General features: G+C 40.8%; 1 protein-coding gene across 5 annotated transcripts in view; it reads left to right on the top strand.

The window, feature by feature from the left end:
* Nucleotides 1-6,407: 6,407 nt before the first annotated feature.
* Nucleotides 6,408-14,722, top strand: part of ADAMTSL3 (ADAMTS like 3) — a 173,475-nt gene continuing 165,160 nt past the window's right edge. The window contains exons 1-2 of one of the 5 annotated variants that reach the window (XM_027644164.1): nucleotides 6,408-6,463; nucleotides 8,767-8,858. In XM_027644164.1, the coding sequence (XP_027499965.1) occupies nucleotides 8,778-8,858 (81 nt within the window). In that variant the 5' untranslated portion in view covers nucleotides 6,408-6,463; nucleotides 8,767-8,777. Of the gene's footprint in view, nucleotides 6,464-6,723; nucleotides 6,815-6,864; nucleotides 6,908-6,989; nucleotides 7,068-7,455; nucleotides 7,508-8,763; nucleotides 8,859-14,722 lie in introns of those variants that run through there. The other 4 variants (XM_027644165.1, XM_027644163.1, XM_027644162.1 and 1 more) reach the window with 4 other exon arrangements.

Genomic DNA, 14,722 nt, shown 5'->3' with positions numbered 1-14,722 from the left:
AAGCAAAACATAATTTCAAGATTCTAAAGCTACGTGCAGCACAGTAATGACACACGGCCAGACTGAGCTCCTCTGGTTCTCGTCCTAGCAACACCACCAGGAAATTCTTTTCTGCAGAGTAGTTCCAGTGTTTTATTTTGATATAATGAGTACTTGTTTGTCCTTTATTGCCAATGGAAAGCTCAATTCAAGAAAAATAAAAACTATGATTTAAATCTGAACATGTAGCCCTAAGACCAAGATGTACATCTGAGGGTTTATTTCAGCTTTGAAATCTCAGTCCTCATCAAAGAATGTGATTGTTTGTCATTGCCACACTTGATCGTTGCATGTTACTGGCCAGCTGTTCAAATACATTGTATGGTTTTGGAACAGATGCGGAACAAAGCAAGAAATCTGCTATTCTAAGAATATTCTCCTTGCCTGCCAAGGTTTTATAAGAGTGCAAACAGAAACAGCTAAAAGAAATAGTTCAAAAATAGTCTGAGCTAGTTTTATCTTTTGGATTCTTTACCTACCCTTCCTGTGTGAGAACAGAAGGTGGCATAGTGGAAGTCTTTTGCTGACTCTTCTTTCTGATATTTTTTGTGACTCTTTCTTTGATAGTCTGTACTGGTTAGACCACAAGCATAGCTGCAGAATTCCTGCAGGGATAAGCCTCTCCCATCTTTTTCTACTGATTCAAGGATAAAGATATTAGGAATGTTTCAGGATTAAGAGATAGGGAGGGTATCAGGAAAAATTGTGGGAAAAGGTATATGTCCTAGACTAAAACACTGTAAAAGCTATTCTACAAATAGTCCTTTTACAGGAAAATGGAAATATGGGAGATTTAAACAGCATTAGCAGGTGCCATAAAGTTGGAATTAAAAAGAAGTGGATTTTTTCAAGTATTTTAATAAAGCCCTTGATATTGAGTTGGTGAAATTAGGCAAAAAAAAAAGAATACAGCAATGCAGTGATACAATAAATCCCATGAAAAAGTCAGGTGAACTTTTTGCTATCCTTTTCCTTAGGTATCTGCTAACTGATTCCAGGCATGTGTAAGCAGTGTGTCTCTATTGCTCCCAAAGTGTTGCCAGGGCTCTGGGTGGACTAACACACCTTTACAACCTTGACCAGCTTCAGCTGAGGCTTCTGCCCACGCTGCTTCCTGTGGGTGCTGGAGCTCCATTTAAGCTCTGGCCTGGCTCTCCTGCAGGTTTGCTGAGCTGTGGTCTCTGGTAGCCCATAGTGTTTTAGTGCTTTTCTCTGGAAGTTGTTCTCTTCTGGAAGTCATGAGGGTCTTTTCCTACATACCCATTGGAAACAAAGCAAGGTATCACTGGACAGCCTTTATAACAGTTTAAGAAATTGATATGTAAAGCAGCAATATTGTTTCAAATGATATTACTCTGAGGCATTGGAAGGTATCAATAAATACTTTGCTAAGCAATCTATTTACAGACAGCTGTTAGTGACTCACATGATCAGAGATAATGAAGACAAAAGGAGTTCTGTTGGCCTGATAATGGTTGCCATAGTACCTCAGTAGGTATGGGGGCTCCATGAGAAAATTAGAGATTACCCCCTGAAAAGGTTAAAGGGCAGTTTCTGTGTCATTGGTGATGGTACACAGAGATGGGAAAGCCCTTTGGAGAACATGTAACTGCACAGGTGATCCTCCTGTGTAGTACTCCAGCATAGGGCCCTACTTGCCTCGTTAAATTAAGCAGTACAAGTCAGTTGTCTTATAGTGGGTTTTGCCTGTGTTGGAACAGCCTTTTATAAGTTGGTAACCAGGAAAGAAATGAATTTATTTGTGGCTTTACCGGGTGCAAAAGTAAACAATAGACTGTGTTTGGTAAAACATGAAATGTAGAAAAACATGTGGTAACAGCATTTTGTAGGTGATATTGGACAAGATTCTGGCTTAGGTTGTCCTGGTTTCCAGTTGCCAGTGACCAAATTCTCCTCTTGGGTACAAACACAGAGGAGCTGTTGCTATGCATAGTCTGTATTGATACTGCTGTGACCAGTGTCTGGCTCGCTGTCTGAAGATGCACCCTCTCTTCCAGCTTTATGTAGCACACGTTCATCTTCGTAGCCCACACTGTTTGTGTCACTGGTATCCCTCCCAATGATGTATCATGTATTTCTTCCAACATTTTCTTTTTTTTAGTCCTTTACCTTGTTTGCTCCTTTCTTCTGTTCTCTTCTGTTTCTGTATTGCTCTGCATCTTTGGATGCTCATGTAGTGACACGTACAAGTCATCTTGTGAGACACAGGTCACCTACTTTGCTCTTGCTTTTCCCCAGTGAGCCATTACAGTGAGGGCAGTAATTGTCCTGCTGACCTTTGCCTATTGCTCATGACTTGCAGTATAATTGATTTCCTCAGATCCCCTGTTTATTCACCAAATGTTGCCTCTTGCACAAAGCACTCAATAATGTTTTATTTTTAACAATCACACAAGTAAGGACCATCACAGAATGAGGAAAACAGATCATTGTCACTGTTGCATGAGAAGAAAATGCCAGACAAGTTCAGGTATTCAATATGGCATATCCACAGTCTCAGTGGGGTTGTGTTATTATAAACTAGGAAGAAAATCTGTTAAAGAACACATTGCTATGTCTACATAAACTGAGGCTATTTTACCTCTTCAATTAATTTTTCATTTTACCTTTTCTGCATTCAACCTTTATTAATACAAATTCACATATTCTAATTATGCCCAACATAATCACCTAGATCCTTTTGAAAATATATGCTGCAAACCCACAAAATGACAATGTAAATGTATTATAAGTTTATCTTGAATGCCTATTCCAACTTTTTAGTTAGGGCTATGAACTGTGAACTACAACAGAAAGTAAGTTTGTGCCATTTAAATCAAGATGGGTTTGTTCTGCTTCTACTGTACAGGATCATAAATATGGTCCACAAGTTGTAAATGAGCCACAAGTTGTTTTGCTTGAGGATAAAAACAAATTTGAGAGAAAAGAAAGGACAAATATTTACTCGAATACTTGAAATAGTGACCATTCGTATATACTGTTATTAGTTAATTCTAAAGTAATTTGAACACAAACTGAGAGGAAGGCAGTAGTTTTCTTCTATAATGTTTAGGTCTATACATAAGTAGTTTTTCTTTCCGTAAGCCTCAAGAATTTTTTTCTACTTGCTATATTGATGGAGCTGATTCCAAAGCCCAGGGCAAGGATCTACATGGAATGCAATGGGTTCCATAACACCAAGAAATGAAAGCCACAGCTCTGTGGCTGAACTTTATACTAATAGAGGCTTTCCTCTTTATAGGGTATAACATACTAGTGAAGTGTGACAGTGTGTGATTGCTCTCTACCCCGGAGAGCTTGTTATTTCAGAGTAAACAAGCACCCTGTGCAAATACAATGCAGGGCCAAAGAACTGATTAGACCGTGTCAGGGTTCTCATGACTTGTTACAGGAAATTTAACATTTTGCTTTCATTAGTCAATCAGGTGCAGTTCTATTACTGATAACTTTAAGGCCTTGAACCAAAATGCACTTTCTACACAGGGCCTCAGCAGGATACTTCCAGTTTTGTTATTCATTAGTCAGAATGCTGATTTATGAGCCAAAAGTTGTTCTGCACTGTTCCAATGGATTTTAAATTTGTAGTTTAGCCAAACATATTTTTTTCTTAGCAGTACAGACTTTTGTTGTGATGAAAGAATGGCCTTCGTGATCATCAGATTTGTGTAGTTGAATTTGGTTTGAGGGAATATTTATATATATGTGGAATCTGCTGAAAAAGTATGTCTACCTGCATTTCAGGACGAAGCTAAATAGAGAAATGTGGGTTTTCTCTTTAGATGTGAAGGTTTTCTGTTAATGTTCAGAGAGTGAAATCTGGTGGTTATCATGTGATTTAACAGAGGTTTCTTGTTTGCCAGACCAGAGATTTAATTTTCTTCAGTTTGGCCCTTAGCTATATCTTTCAAAATCTTTTTTTCTCTGCCACTTCTGCCTGCACTGTTGAGTGTAAATTGAAATTTTCTGTTACATTTGAACATAAATCAAGAAATTACAAAACACTTCATGTCTATGTTTCATAGTGAAGACACATGGTATTAAGCCTGTGTAAAACAAAGGATAACACCATCATATTTCCAACCATCTTCCTCATGAGAGCCCATGCCAGCTGTCCAGATGGATGAGATTACAATTGTGTTCAAAGAAATAATAAGTGTAAATGTCCATATTTCACAATTTTATGAACAGTAAGGGCTTTACAGTTGTCGTATTTAATGTAATTTAAATGATGCATAATCTGGAGAGCAGCAAAAGCAAAGCATATATGGAATAAAGAAGCATTTCTTATAACAAGAGACAATACATCTGAACTCTGAGTGTTAAAAGCATTGCTACAGTCTCCTATTCAAAAGTCTTACATTGATTCTGCAGAGCTAATGTGGCATGAGTGGGAATTAGAAGACTGTGTGGTAAAAACCACTAATAAGGTAATACATAAAGCACTTGACACTGGCCCAGGGATGTTCAAACATGATATAATAGGCAAAGAACAAAAGCCCCTGTCTTGAAAAATTATAATCCATACACACAAGGCAGAGTGAGCAGAAGAGATGTCTAATGTTTCCTTAGAAAAAGATTTATTTTAAACTTGACTGGTCAATTAGTTTTTGCAGAATTGCTGACAAACTTCTCCAGGGATGAAAGTTAGGCATCCAGAGCCCAAGTTTATGGCCTTTTAACATTAGGGTGTGTACTGAAGGGGTTTGCCATGGAGTTGCAGGTACTGTGAATTTTGAAGTGGTTGTTGTCAATCCCATCTTGCCTGAGTTTCAGGACACTTGAGTTTTGTTCAGTTTTTGCTTGGCTCAGCAGAAGGGGTAATAGAGATCTCCAATAGGAGTCAAAATTTCAAAGCTTTCAGATGAACTGGAAGTCTAAAAACAAAAGAGTAAAGTGGCAGGAGTGTGGAGTGAGGCTGAGGTGAAGAAAATAAATTGGATAAAGGAGAACACAAATCACCATTTAATGAGAATGAGTTTCACATAGGAAAATGCTGTCCAAAACCCTGCATAATTTGTAATAGGTGGCTAAGGCTATTTTTATGCTCTGAATACTGTAATTTTTTGTGTGCCCATCTTCCTTGCAAAAAGCATGATATCAGTGTAAGAAAAAAAACCAGATGGTGGATTGTGGGGGAGAATGGGATTAACAACACCTAAATCATTTCAGCAGCTGGGGCAAGATGTTGCTGACTGCTACTTTATGAAGTAGGTAGCAGAAGGCACTTTGGTTATTTACTGTAATGCTGGTTTTGAAATCTCCCTGGGGGGGTAGTGCTGTTTTCGAAATGTCCCTAGGGAGTAGTGTCATGGGTCCTTAACTCCATTTTCTGACATACTGTATAAATTCAGATATAGAACCTCTAACCTGGGACCAAGATCACAAAGAATTAAGTGTGTGTATGTGTAAACAGAAGGCTCACTTCAGTTGCTGGACTTGATGAGACCTAATCTAGGCTACTTTCTAGTACACAACTTTTCTACGTTCAAATTCGTTGCAGATGAGCAATGTTTCTACTTGTGTGTGCAATGTTCAATTATCCTTTATTTTTAGGAATGCACACAACCAACTGATCTGAATAAAATGACCAAGACCAGCATTGAAGGAGTGTATCAGAGTAAGCTGGAAGGAGAAAGAGAACACAGAGATGCATAGCAGAAAAAAGGGAAAAAGAATGAAATGCTGACCAGGATTCCAATGTGGGAAACTTTGTTAGAATCTTGGAGCCAAACATTTTTCCATGTAATCCATGGCTAATACCAGTGCTAGGAATATAGCCAGGGCTATTTTGTCTAAATATGCCCATCTAGCAAACAAATTAATAGTTCACTCTGCAGCTTTTGCTTCAGGGACCCAAGAGACTGCTTCGCTATTGAAGGGTGAATAATTGTGAGAGAAGAGATAATCTAAATAAGGATGGTGCCAACTGTGTTCAGTCCTAAGTAGATGTCAGGTCTTGAGGGTCAGCTTCATCCTGTAGTTGTGAATCCCTGTGGGACAGGAAAATGGATTTTCTCCATCAGATGATCTAATGGCTAAATTCTGGCTTTAAAAATCACCTGTGATCAAGTCTGAAGCATATGCTGACTGCAGGAGTATGTCTTTTTGGAAGACAACAAATTGCAGGGTGTAATTGAAGTCATAGTGAAAAGACTAAGGGTTTAAGTAACTGTAGCAACTGAAATGGACAGAAAGCCAAGCTTTCCAGAAAGCTGATACACTTTTAGCTGACCAGTGTTAGAAAAAGAAAAGATACAGTTCTTAGCAGCACTCTTGCCTGTTCCACAGCTTATTATCATGATAATGTACAGACTGGGAGGAACAGCTTTCCTCAGCTGTCAGGATGAACCCGAGGCAGAGCAGCCTGTGAGTTACAGTGGCACGGATGAGGCAGCCCGGGCAGGTGGGTGTCCCTGCGAGGTCTGTGATGTCCCAGCGAGCCCTCGCGCTGCTCCCGGCCGGTAGAGCGGCTCTCCCGCAGGCTGTCAGCTCCAGGTCTCTGGCAGGCTGGTTTCAGCAGAGGGCACTCTGTTCCTAACGATAGAGGAGGCGCCTTCCCGTGCTGGTGAGAAACCTAAACAGATTGGAAAAGTTTCCAGTGCAACATACTTGAACAAACTCTTCATCGGTTATGTTTAGTTCACTGGAGCATATTTTTAACTTCAGTGGCAGGGATCAGAGTCCTTTCTTTACGTGGTGCTCGTAGCGGACTCGACGAAAAGCTTGGGATATCAGTGGAAGCCGTAGCGCAAAGGTAGAGGATTTTGGCGTTCCTGTTTAACAGCTCGAAGCTCAGAGGGAGAACGAGAGCAAATCTGTCGTGCGAGACATACTCGTCAGATTTACAGTAGGAAACCTAAAAATATCGTAGAGGGCAGCATGATTAAAGACCTCCTCGGTGTGCGAGCAGATTTGCAGCTGTATTGTGAGAGTTACTTGGAGATGAGACACAGGATGGTTGCGGTTTTGGAAGCTGCTTTGCATCAGATTCGGAGGCTGACTTCACGGTAGCTTTTGCCCCTCGGGGGAAGACGAACCACTTGGTCCCGGGGCTGCCGGGGTCTCGGCGCTCGACATCGGCGCGTCGCCAGTGCCTCCGCGGCCGGGGGTGGGGGGGGACGGACCCCCTTGGCCGCCCGCCCGCCCGCGCTGGCCGGGGAGGCAGAGGCTGTGCGGGGGGCGCGGAGCGGGAGCCGGGCCGGGCCACGGCCCCGCGCCGCAGGTGGAGGCGCCCGGGCTCCTCCGGCCGGGGCCGGGCGGGCGGGCGGGGGCGGCCCGCTGCCAGCAGCCTGTAGGACCTTGGCTGGGGCGCGGCGGTGGGCTGGAGCCTGGCGTGAGGGAGGGGCCGCCGCCGGCGGGGCAGGATGCTGCATCCCCGGGGCCGTGACAGCCGAGGCTCTGCCGTGCGCCGGCCGTGCCCGGCCCGCTCCCCGCCGCGCCGCTCCAGGTGGGTGAGCTCGGGGATGGCCCTGGGGCAGGGCAGCCTCTCCCGACCCGCTGTCCTCGGCGAGGCACGGTCGGGATCGGCCCGAGCTGGGGCGGCCGCGGTGCTGGGCGAGGGTCGCTCTAGAGGGGTCTCCGGGAGGGCGAAGCGACGCGGGTGCTTCTGCAGCCCTTGGGCAGCCCGGGCACCGGCACCTGGAAGTACCGCAGCCCGGCGAGTTGGGCCAGCTGGGGCTCTCGGCAATGCCCAGCCAAGGGGGGAAAAAATAAGAATTTTATTTATTGCCATAGCTGATTGAAACTTTTCAATGGCAAAAGCATCCAGGAGTGCTAAAGATTTTAGGAGGGAGGGGAACTTTTAAGGGTTTGTTTGTTTGTTTGTTTGGGTTTTTTTGGAGGGAGGGAATAAAACACTTCTTTCTGTAAGGAATCTTAATTATGTTCAGTTGACAGGTGCAAGAACTGTTTGGATAGATGGTTTTCCTTTGGGATGTCTGACCTTTTAGGAGGGAGTGCTTAATTTGAAGGAGAAGTTTGCATTCGCTGTGGGGCTTGGCAAACCAGTGAGGGGGTGGGAGTGTTTTTTGTGTGTGCATGTGTATTGGGATGTGTGTGAAATTTGCACTATTTTGACATCACTGTGGTCTAAGGCAGTAAGATGCATTGACACTAGGAATTAGCACATGTAGCAGTGTTATTAAATGTTGGGTTTTTTGTTGGCAATTTTAAATTGAAGTTTTAGTAAAAGTGACGGACAATTTCGTGTTGGCCTTGTAATCATGATGATCACTAAAATTGGAACCTTTTTTTTTATTTTAATTTTGCCCTGATTGCTTAGTCTCTGAGCTAAAGGCAGTGCAAATGACTGCTGAAATCCCAGGGCTGAGCGCTCAGCTTTGAGTGGGTGAAAGTGCTGGAAAGTACATCAGAAACCCTATGCTTCTTGGATTCTACCTTCTAGAGATCAAGATGGGAGGGGTTCCCAGTTTGATAAATTCTCCATCCAGGAGACAATCAAGTTTGTCCACGACTGCCAGCTTCCCCAAACCTTTCATTTTCCCCCTTTTCTGTTCCCTAATTGGAACTGCCTCGCCCTGCAGGCTGTGCTCATGGCATGCGCTGCGCCTGCTCCTCTGGCCGGCACAGCACTCCGGTGTTTGCATTGCATTGCTTCCAACGGCCGGCCCAGTTTGCTTTAGTCATTGAAATTCTGGCCGAGCCCACTTGATTTTGTTTGTAATTTGAACCAATTTCTCTCAGCAGAGCCCCAAGGCATGAGGATGGCCAGCCCTAAAGCCACTGGGCTCTCCTGGGAGTTCACTTGGCTTGCTATTGCCCTCTGTACTCATCTACAGGTAGGTAATGAACTTGTTGCTGTTGTCATGCGTGGTCCTTTATCCGGTGATGTTGCTGCACACTTTGATTTCTGTTTGTAAACAGAAAACTGCTGAAGGAGCTGCACTGTGATTAAAAGACTCCCAATGAGGTTTTCCTTTCACTGAACTTTCAAAGACATCCATGTGGAAAATTAATATTCTTTCTCTTACTAGTAATATTGTACCTGACCTTACAAATGGGGACCAAAGGGAGACCTTGCCAGATGTGTGATGCCATGGGTCTTTCTAGGCATCACAGTTGCTCTTTGGCCCTAGGAGTTTAGCACCTGATAAATGTTGAGATATTGTAAGTGACAAGGGTTTGGAAGTCTGCAGAAGGTGGTCCAAAAAGGTTTGTGCTTTAAGTGTTCAGTGAGTACAGGAACCATGGAGGAAAACCATAGCTGCCAACTGATCTATTGCCTGACACATGAGCCTAATCAGTTCCAAGAAGTGAGTATTTCAAGAAATATGGTGTGCTGGCATGCAGCAGAGATGTTATTATAGTATGTCATTCTCTGTACTGATAGTTCCCACAGCACGGAGTGTTTCAAGGATTCTTCAATCTTAAATACACCAAAATCCAGAAATCCTTAGAAAATGATGACTGAATAAACTGGAGAATATTTTTTTTTTATAAACAGCATCGATTTTTGAAGCATTGTAGGAGTTTTTGACAAAAAAATAAAGTCTTTATATGAAATTAATGTTTCTGTTTACTGCAGTAGTGTTTGCTGCAATAGTGTTGTGTACTGTTTGTACTATTGCAATGCTGAGAAATGGTGGTTAAAACTGGAGCCTGATGTGCTGGGCAGCATATAAACATACATCCTGAAGAATTTTGAATTGAAGAGCAATACTACAGGCAAAAGTAAATTCAAAAGGAGTATGAAGAACTGAGGAGACTGTATTAAGACAGCTTAGTAAGCTATGATGAATTTAGGGTGGACTTTGAGGTTTAAGGTAGTGGGAATGGGGCTCCAACCCATCTCAGTAGCACTGCTGAGCATGCTGTGTGCTCTGAGTTGTTTGGCAGCTGATGAACACCTCCTTAATTTGTCTTATGGTTGCAGCAAGTCATGAAAATACATTGGTTACTTGAGTAAAGGGCTTACCGTGAAAGTAAAAGTTTACATTTGTATTAATTGTGCAGTAAAACAGTGCATTCAGCACATGTCCAAGCAGACGGGACCATAGTGGGATCTGCTTCTTGCCTGCATGTTTCTTATCCAAGGACAAAAAAGCTACTGATTTGCTGTGCTTGTTTAGCTTGTATTTTTGTGTGCAAGGAGATGAGTGATGCTGCAATAACCAGCCCTATAAAACACTCAGAAAGTAGTATATGAAGTTCCCTTAATAGTTCTGTTCAAGATAAGAATAGAAGCTCAGAGAAGGGAAATGTCAAATTCATGTTTGGGCCTCTTGGTTGTGAAGGGACCATTTTTTTTTTTTACAGTATTTTTCTTGTATTTTTTCTTTCGTATTTTTCTTATTGTAGAACTGGAACCAGTAGTGGCATAGTTTCCTCTTCTCCACGAATGGTTTGGCATAGCTTCACTTATTTCTTTATAATAAAAACAACCCAAACACATTGTAGTAATCAATAGGCTATTGTGAGTAGCTTTATGAACATTTCAATCCAGGTCAATTTTTATGGTCGTTATTGTCCTTTAAAATATTGTAATCTGTTTGGCATATTTGAGTCATTAGCACTTAAGCCCCATCTTGTAAGAGGCCTTACTGCTCCTAAGTTTTAGGTGTTTTATCACAATTTTAGGCACATTAAAGATATTTCATATTATTTAACATAATATTTTCGGTATCCAATAACCATTAATTCTTTAATTGGTTGCTTGGGGCCGTACTATATGGACCACACACAGTCACTTTACCCTAACATTGTACCATAACTTCCACTTGTGTTGTTTTTGGCTATTAATGTGCTTATGTCTGGAGCTAATCAATTAGAAACAATTGGATGCTGGGCAGGGTCACAAGCCCGTGCCATATCACTTCTGTGCAGTTGATTCATTTCATCCTGCCTGAGGCAGGTACGGAATAAAATAATGACCGTTTTAAAAGAATGTGGTGGAAATGTGGTATGAATGTAATGCAAAGAAAACTTTAACATGAGAAGTTGTGGAAAAGAGGTAGCTGTTCCTGAGAAGAAATGGAAGTTAACTTTGGTTATAGGAGCCCTTTCCGATTCTTCACAGCATGTTAATAAGCACAGCGTGGTGTTTAGGTGGGCTCCAAACTGAACTCTGCCCTTACAAATGTGGAATGTCTCAAATTTGACAAAATTAGTTTGTCAAGGGCAGATTAGTTGCTATACTGCTAGGTAAGTAAGGTTTCCTAGGATAACCCAGGGAATTGTTTAGCCCTGGGCATGGCTGAGCTGCCCGTTTGTTAAATCTGCTCTGTGACCAAGAACAGTGACATAAATCACTCAGGAAGAGATCACTTATAGGTAAGCCTTGCCTGTGTTCTTTTCAAGTATAGAGCTGACTTTTTCTTGAATGTGCCAATATAAATGAAATTATTGGAACTGCATTATTCTAAAGCTAATGGTCATACAAGCAAATTGTCTGTATGTTTTTCTTAAAAAAAAAAAAGTACTCCTCCATCAGATGGTAGCAACAACATGGAATAATTCATTGTTTCTAAAGATTTAAATGATTACTCTATGCAAAGAAGTTACTGTATTCTACACATTATGTGTATTTGGGCATGTCAGCTATATCCTTAGCCTTGTATTTATTGCTAAATATTGTGTAAAAGGCTCATTTTTTTTTCTTACATTGTAGCAGGATAGCTATCAATACTACAGATTTTAGGAGATGGTTAAGCTAACGAAGTAGAAGTATCCAAGTCCAGTTTTGCTGTTTTGAAGTTATGTCTTGCATACATATTGGTTCATATTTGTGATTGAAAAGGCAGAATGCTCAGCCTAGTAACCACTCTTTCTTAATCCAGTGATAGCATTTTATTACACCATTTTATTACATCAACTAGATACTCTTATATTTGTTATTAAGTGTATGTAGAACTGTATGTAGGACTGTATATCTTTATATTCTTACTAGTGGATTACTGGCAGGGAGAAGTGATGGCTAGCAGATTTATATAGGCAAATGTATATCATCAAGAATTTTACACGTGGATTCATTTTAGATTTATTCTCTGGTTCGTTGTTTTCAAAACAGGAAATTTTCTTAGGTTCCTACAGTCCAAATCAAACCCTCTACAAGTCAGTACATTTTGCCTCCAAAGACCGTGGGATTGATAATGTTTGCAGAGGGAATAACAGCAAAGACACCATGTCTGGATGTTTAAGAAGCATTAACTCTGGGTTTCTATGGAAGGGAAAGTTTCATAGGTCACATATTCATTGAATAAGCTGTTGGTTGCTTCCATGATTTATGTTGCTGCAATCCCTGCCTGCATTATCATTTTTTCTAACTATCTGTGATATTCTGGATATGAAGGATATAAATGCTGAAAACATTATTGTACTCACAATAATTCTACCATAACCAACCTGCCAAAAACTACCAACATAGTAAATGTCTTCAAGGCTGAGATTTGCAAGGCCAAAAATCTGATGTCCATTATATGACATAGTGGACTTGGAGAACATCTCTGTGGAAAACCTTTGGATTATTCTTTTACAGTTGCTGAATGTATTGCACGCTGATATGCAGAACATAGGTGGTGAACTACATGCCGTACAATAGTGAGGATCTTTAAGACTCCAGTAACTTTGACAGAAATATCAGGATTAGATTTGCAGGTTCTGAGTTAACTCTGAAGCATTTTTCCATTTCTATAGAAAGGTTGCAATTCTGCACCCATCTGGAGTTTTGCCATCAACCTCAAAAGACCTGTGGTTTTATTCTTAGTTTGAAGATTAAGATGCTGCTTCTAAAGACAAATAACTCATCTGAGACTCCGTAGAAATATTCTGACTTAAAATATTAATTGCTTTTGACAAGGTTGCAACTCAGTGACAGCATTACCAGAAAACTTATGTTTAAGTTTCTGAACTTGCTTTAAATTTAGGACTGATAATGATTGCTCAGCCAGTGCTCATAGAATCTGAACTGCTATTACCCCCAATTTACAATCCAAAAGAATTGAATTGCCTAAAAAATGGCTGTGTGTGTCTTGTGACTTGAGACACAAACTATGTATGAATACTTAGTTTTTAATACGTACTCATAAATTAAAGTCAGCTATGGGAGATGACCAACAGTACAGATGTCCTCAATGAAGGCATCCTTTTACTATCTCATTTATTTGCTACTATGATAATTTCTGATGAAGTTACCTAAAAGTTGGACAGAGATTCTCAAATCAGTTGTGTGTAGAGCTGCAAATTGCTGTTTCCCAAACCAGATATCCAAGAGTCTGGCATGCTTAGAGAAGCCTCAAGTGTAAGAATAATCTCTAACAGCTGCCAGTGGCTTCTAATTTCTCTTGAAAGAGTAGTCAAGAAATGAGGGAATAGCTCTAGGATGGTCTTTGATTTTAGAAGATTCTTGAACACTTAGTCACTGATAATTACTCACTGAGGTCTGCTTGGTGCAGCTGAATCTTTCATATTCCTTACCAAATTTGGGGCACAAACAGCACTGAGATGGCAGTTTTGCACAGTACATGAAATTCTATTCCTGCCTTTGCATCACAGAAAATGTACACAATTGATTGTGGTAATATTAAAGCCCTTTTACTATTAATCCAGAATTCAAAATTTAGCCATCCAAAATAATGATTTTTGCTTCAAAAGAATATACATTTAAAAATCTGAGACCTTTTAATTTGCTTTTACTTCTAGAACCTGTAGAGTTTGCATATTTATCTGCAGTTTTGGGGTTTGAAGGTTTTCTTTAAATATTTCTCTGTACTCATCTGAATCCCCAGGAGCTATGATGTGGCTTGCCATGAAGTAGTAAAATATAGTAATTTCATTGATAGTGGGGGCAGATTATAATTGTGCTTTGCCATACTTGTTTGTGTTGTAAGGGTATGCAAGAAGTTGTGGGCATGAGTTATATCATACTGTGCAAATGTTGTACTTTACTGTCCAGTGAGTGTATTAAGGTTTTGTACAGTTGATAATACTGGTGATAGTTTTGTGGCTGTGAACGGTCCAACACAGTCACTCTTGAACAATCCCAGTGTAATTTTTATTAGGCAAAATCTTTGTAAAGCAGAGAGAGTTCGTGCATGATGAAAGAATGGGGGTTTTTTTGAAGTACAGTTTGTTAGTGAGCACAGCATTCCAGAAAGGACATTGGATATAGCCATGGCAACTCTGGAGAGTCTACTAAGGCCCACATAGGAACCGTAAAGCACTGCAGTTCTGATATGTCCCATGCACTCACTTTATTGTCAGTGACAGACAATAATTCCTTTAGGTTTTGAGAGCATGCATGTAACTTTCTTTCCTATAAGGGAGAACTTGTTATTAGATGAAGTTATAGACCATCAAGTGCTCTGGAATTTAAGGGTCAGATTTTCAAAATGTCCTCTCTCCAACCTGTAGGAGGAAGGATGGTTCTCTGAACTCCTTTTTTGGTGGTCATCAACTATGCAAGGGTGCTAAATCAATGCAGATAGAGCAGCATTTTCAGAAGGGTTTGTGTTTTGATGACTTTCAGTAAGACTTGAGACATGTTAAACACAAACAATGTTAAGTACTCAGCTGCATTTGTAGGTGCTTAGCTGGATTTTTCAAAAGTAACAAGATAAATTTCAATTAATCTAATGGAAGCCAGGCATTAGGTGCCTTAGGCACTTCAAAAATTCTGGCTAAGTATTTCTCATCGTATTTAGCTAGT

Source organism: Corapipo altera, unplaced genomic scaffold (assembly GCF_003945725.1).
Source record: "Corapipo altera isolate COAL_440 unplaced genomic scaffold, ASM394572v1 50, whole genome shotgun sequence".
In the NCBI taxonomy this organism is placed as follows: Eukaryota; Metazoa; Chordata; class Aves; order Passeriformes; family Pipridae; genus Corapipo; species Corapipo altera.
Note: the sequence above shows the minus strand (reverse complement) of the source record. Positions and strands in the feature narration are given on the sequence as shown.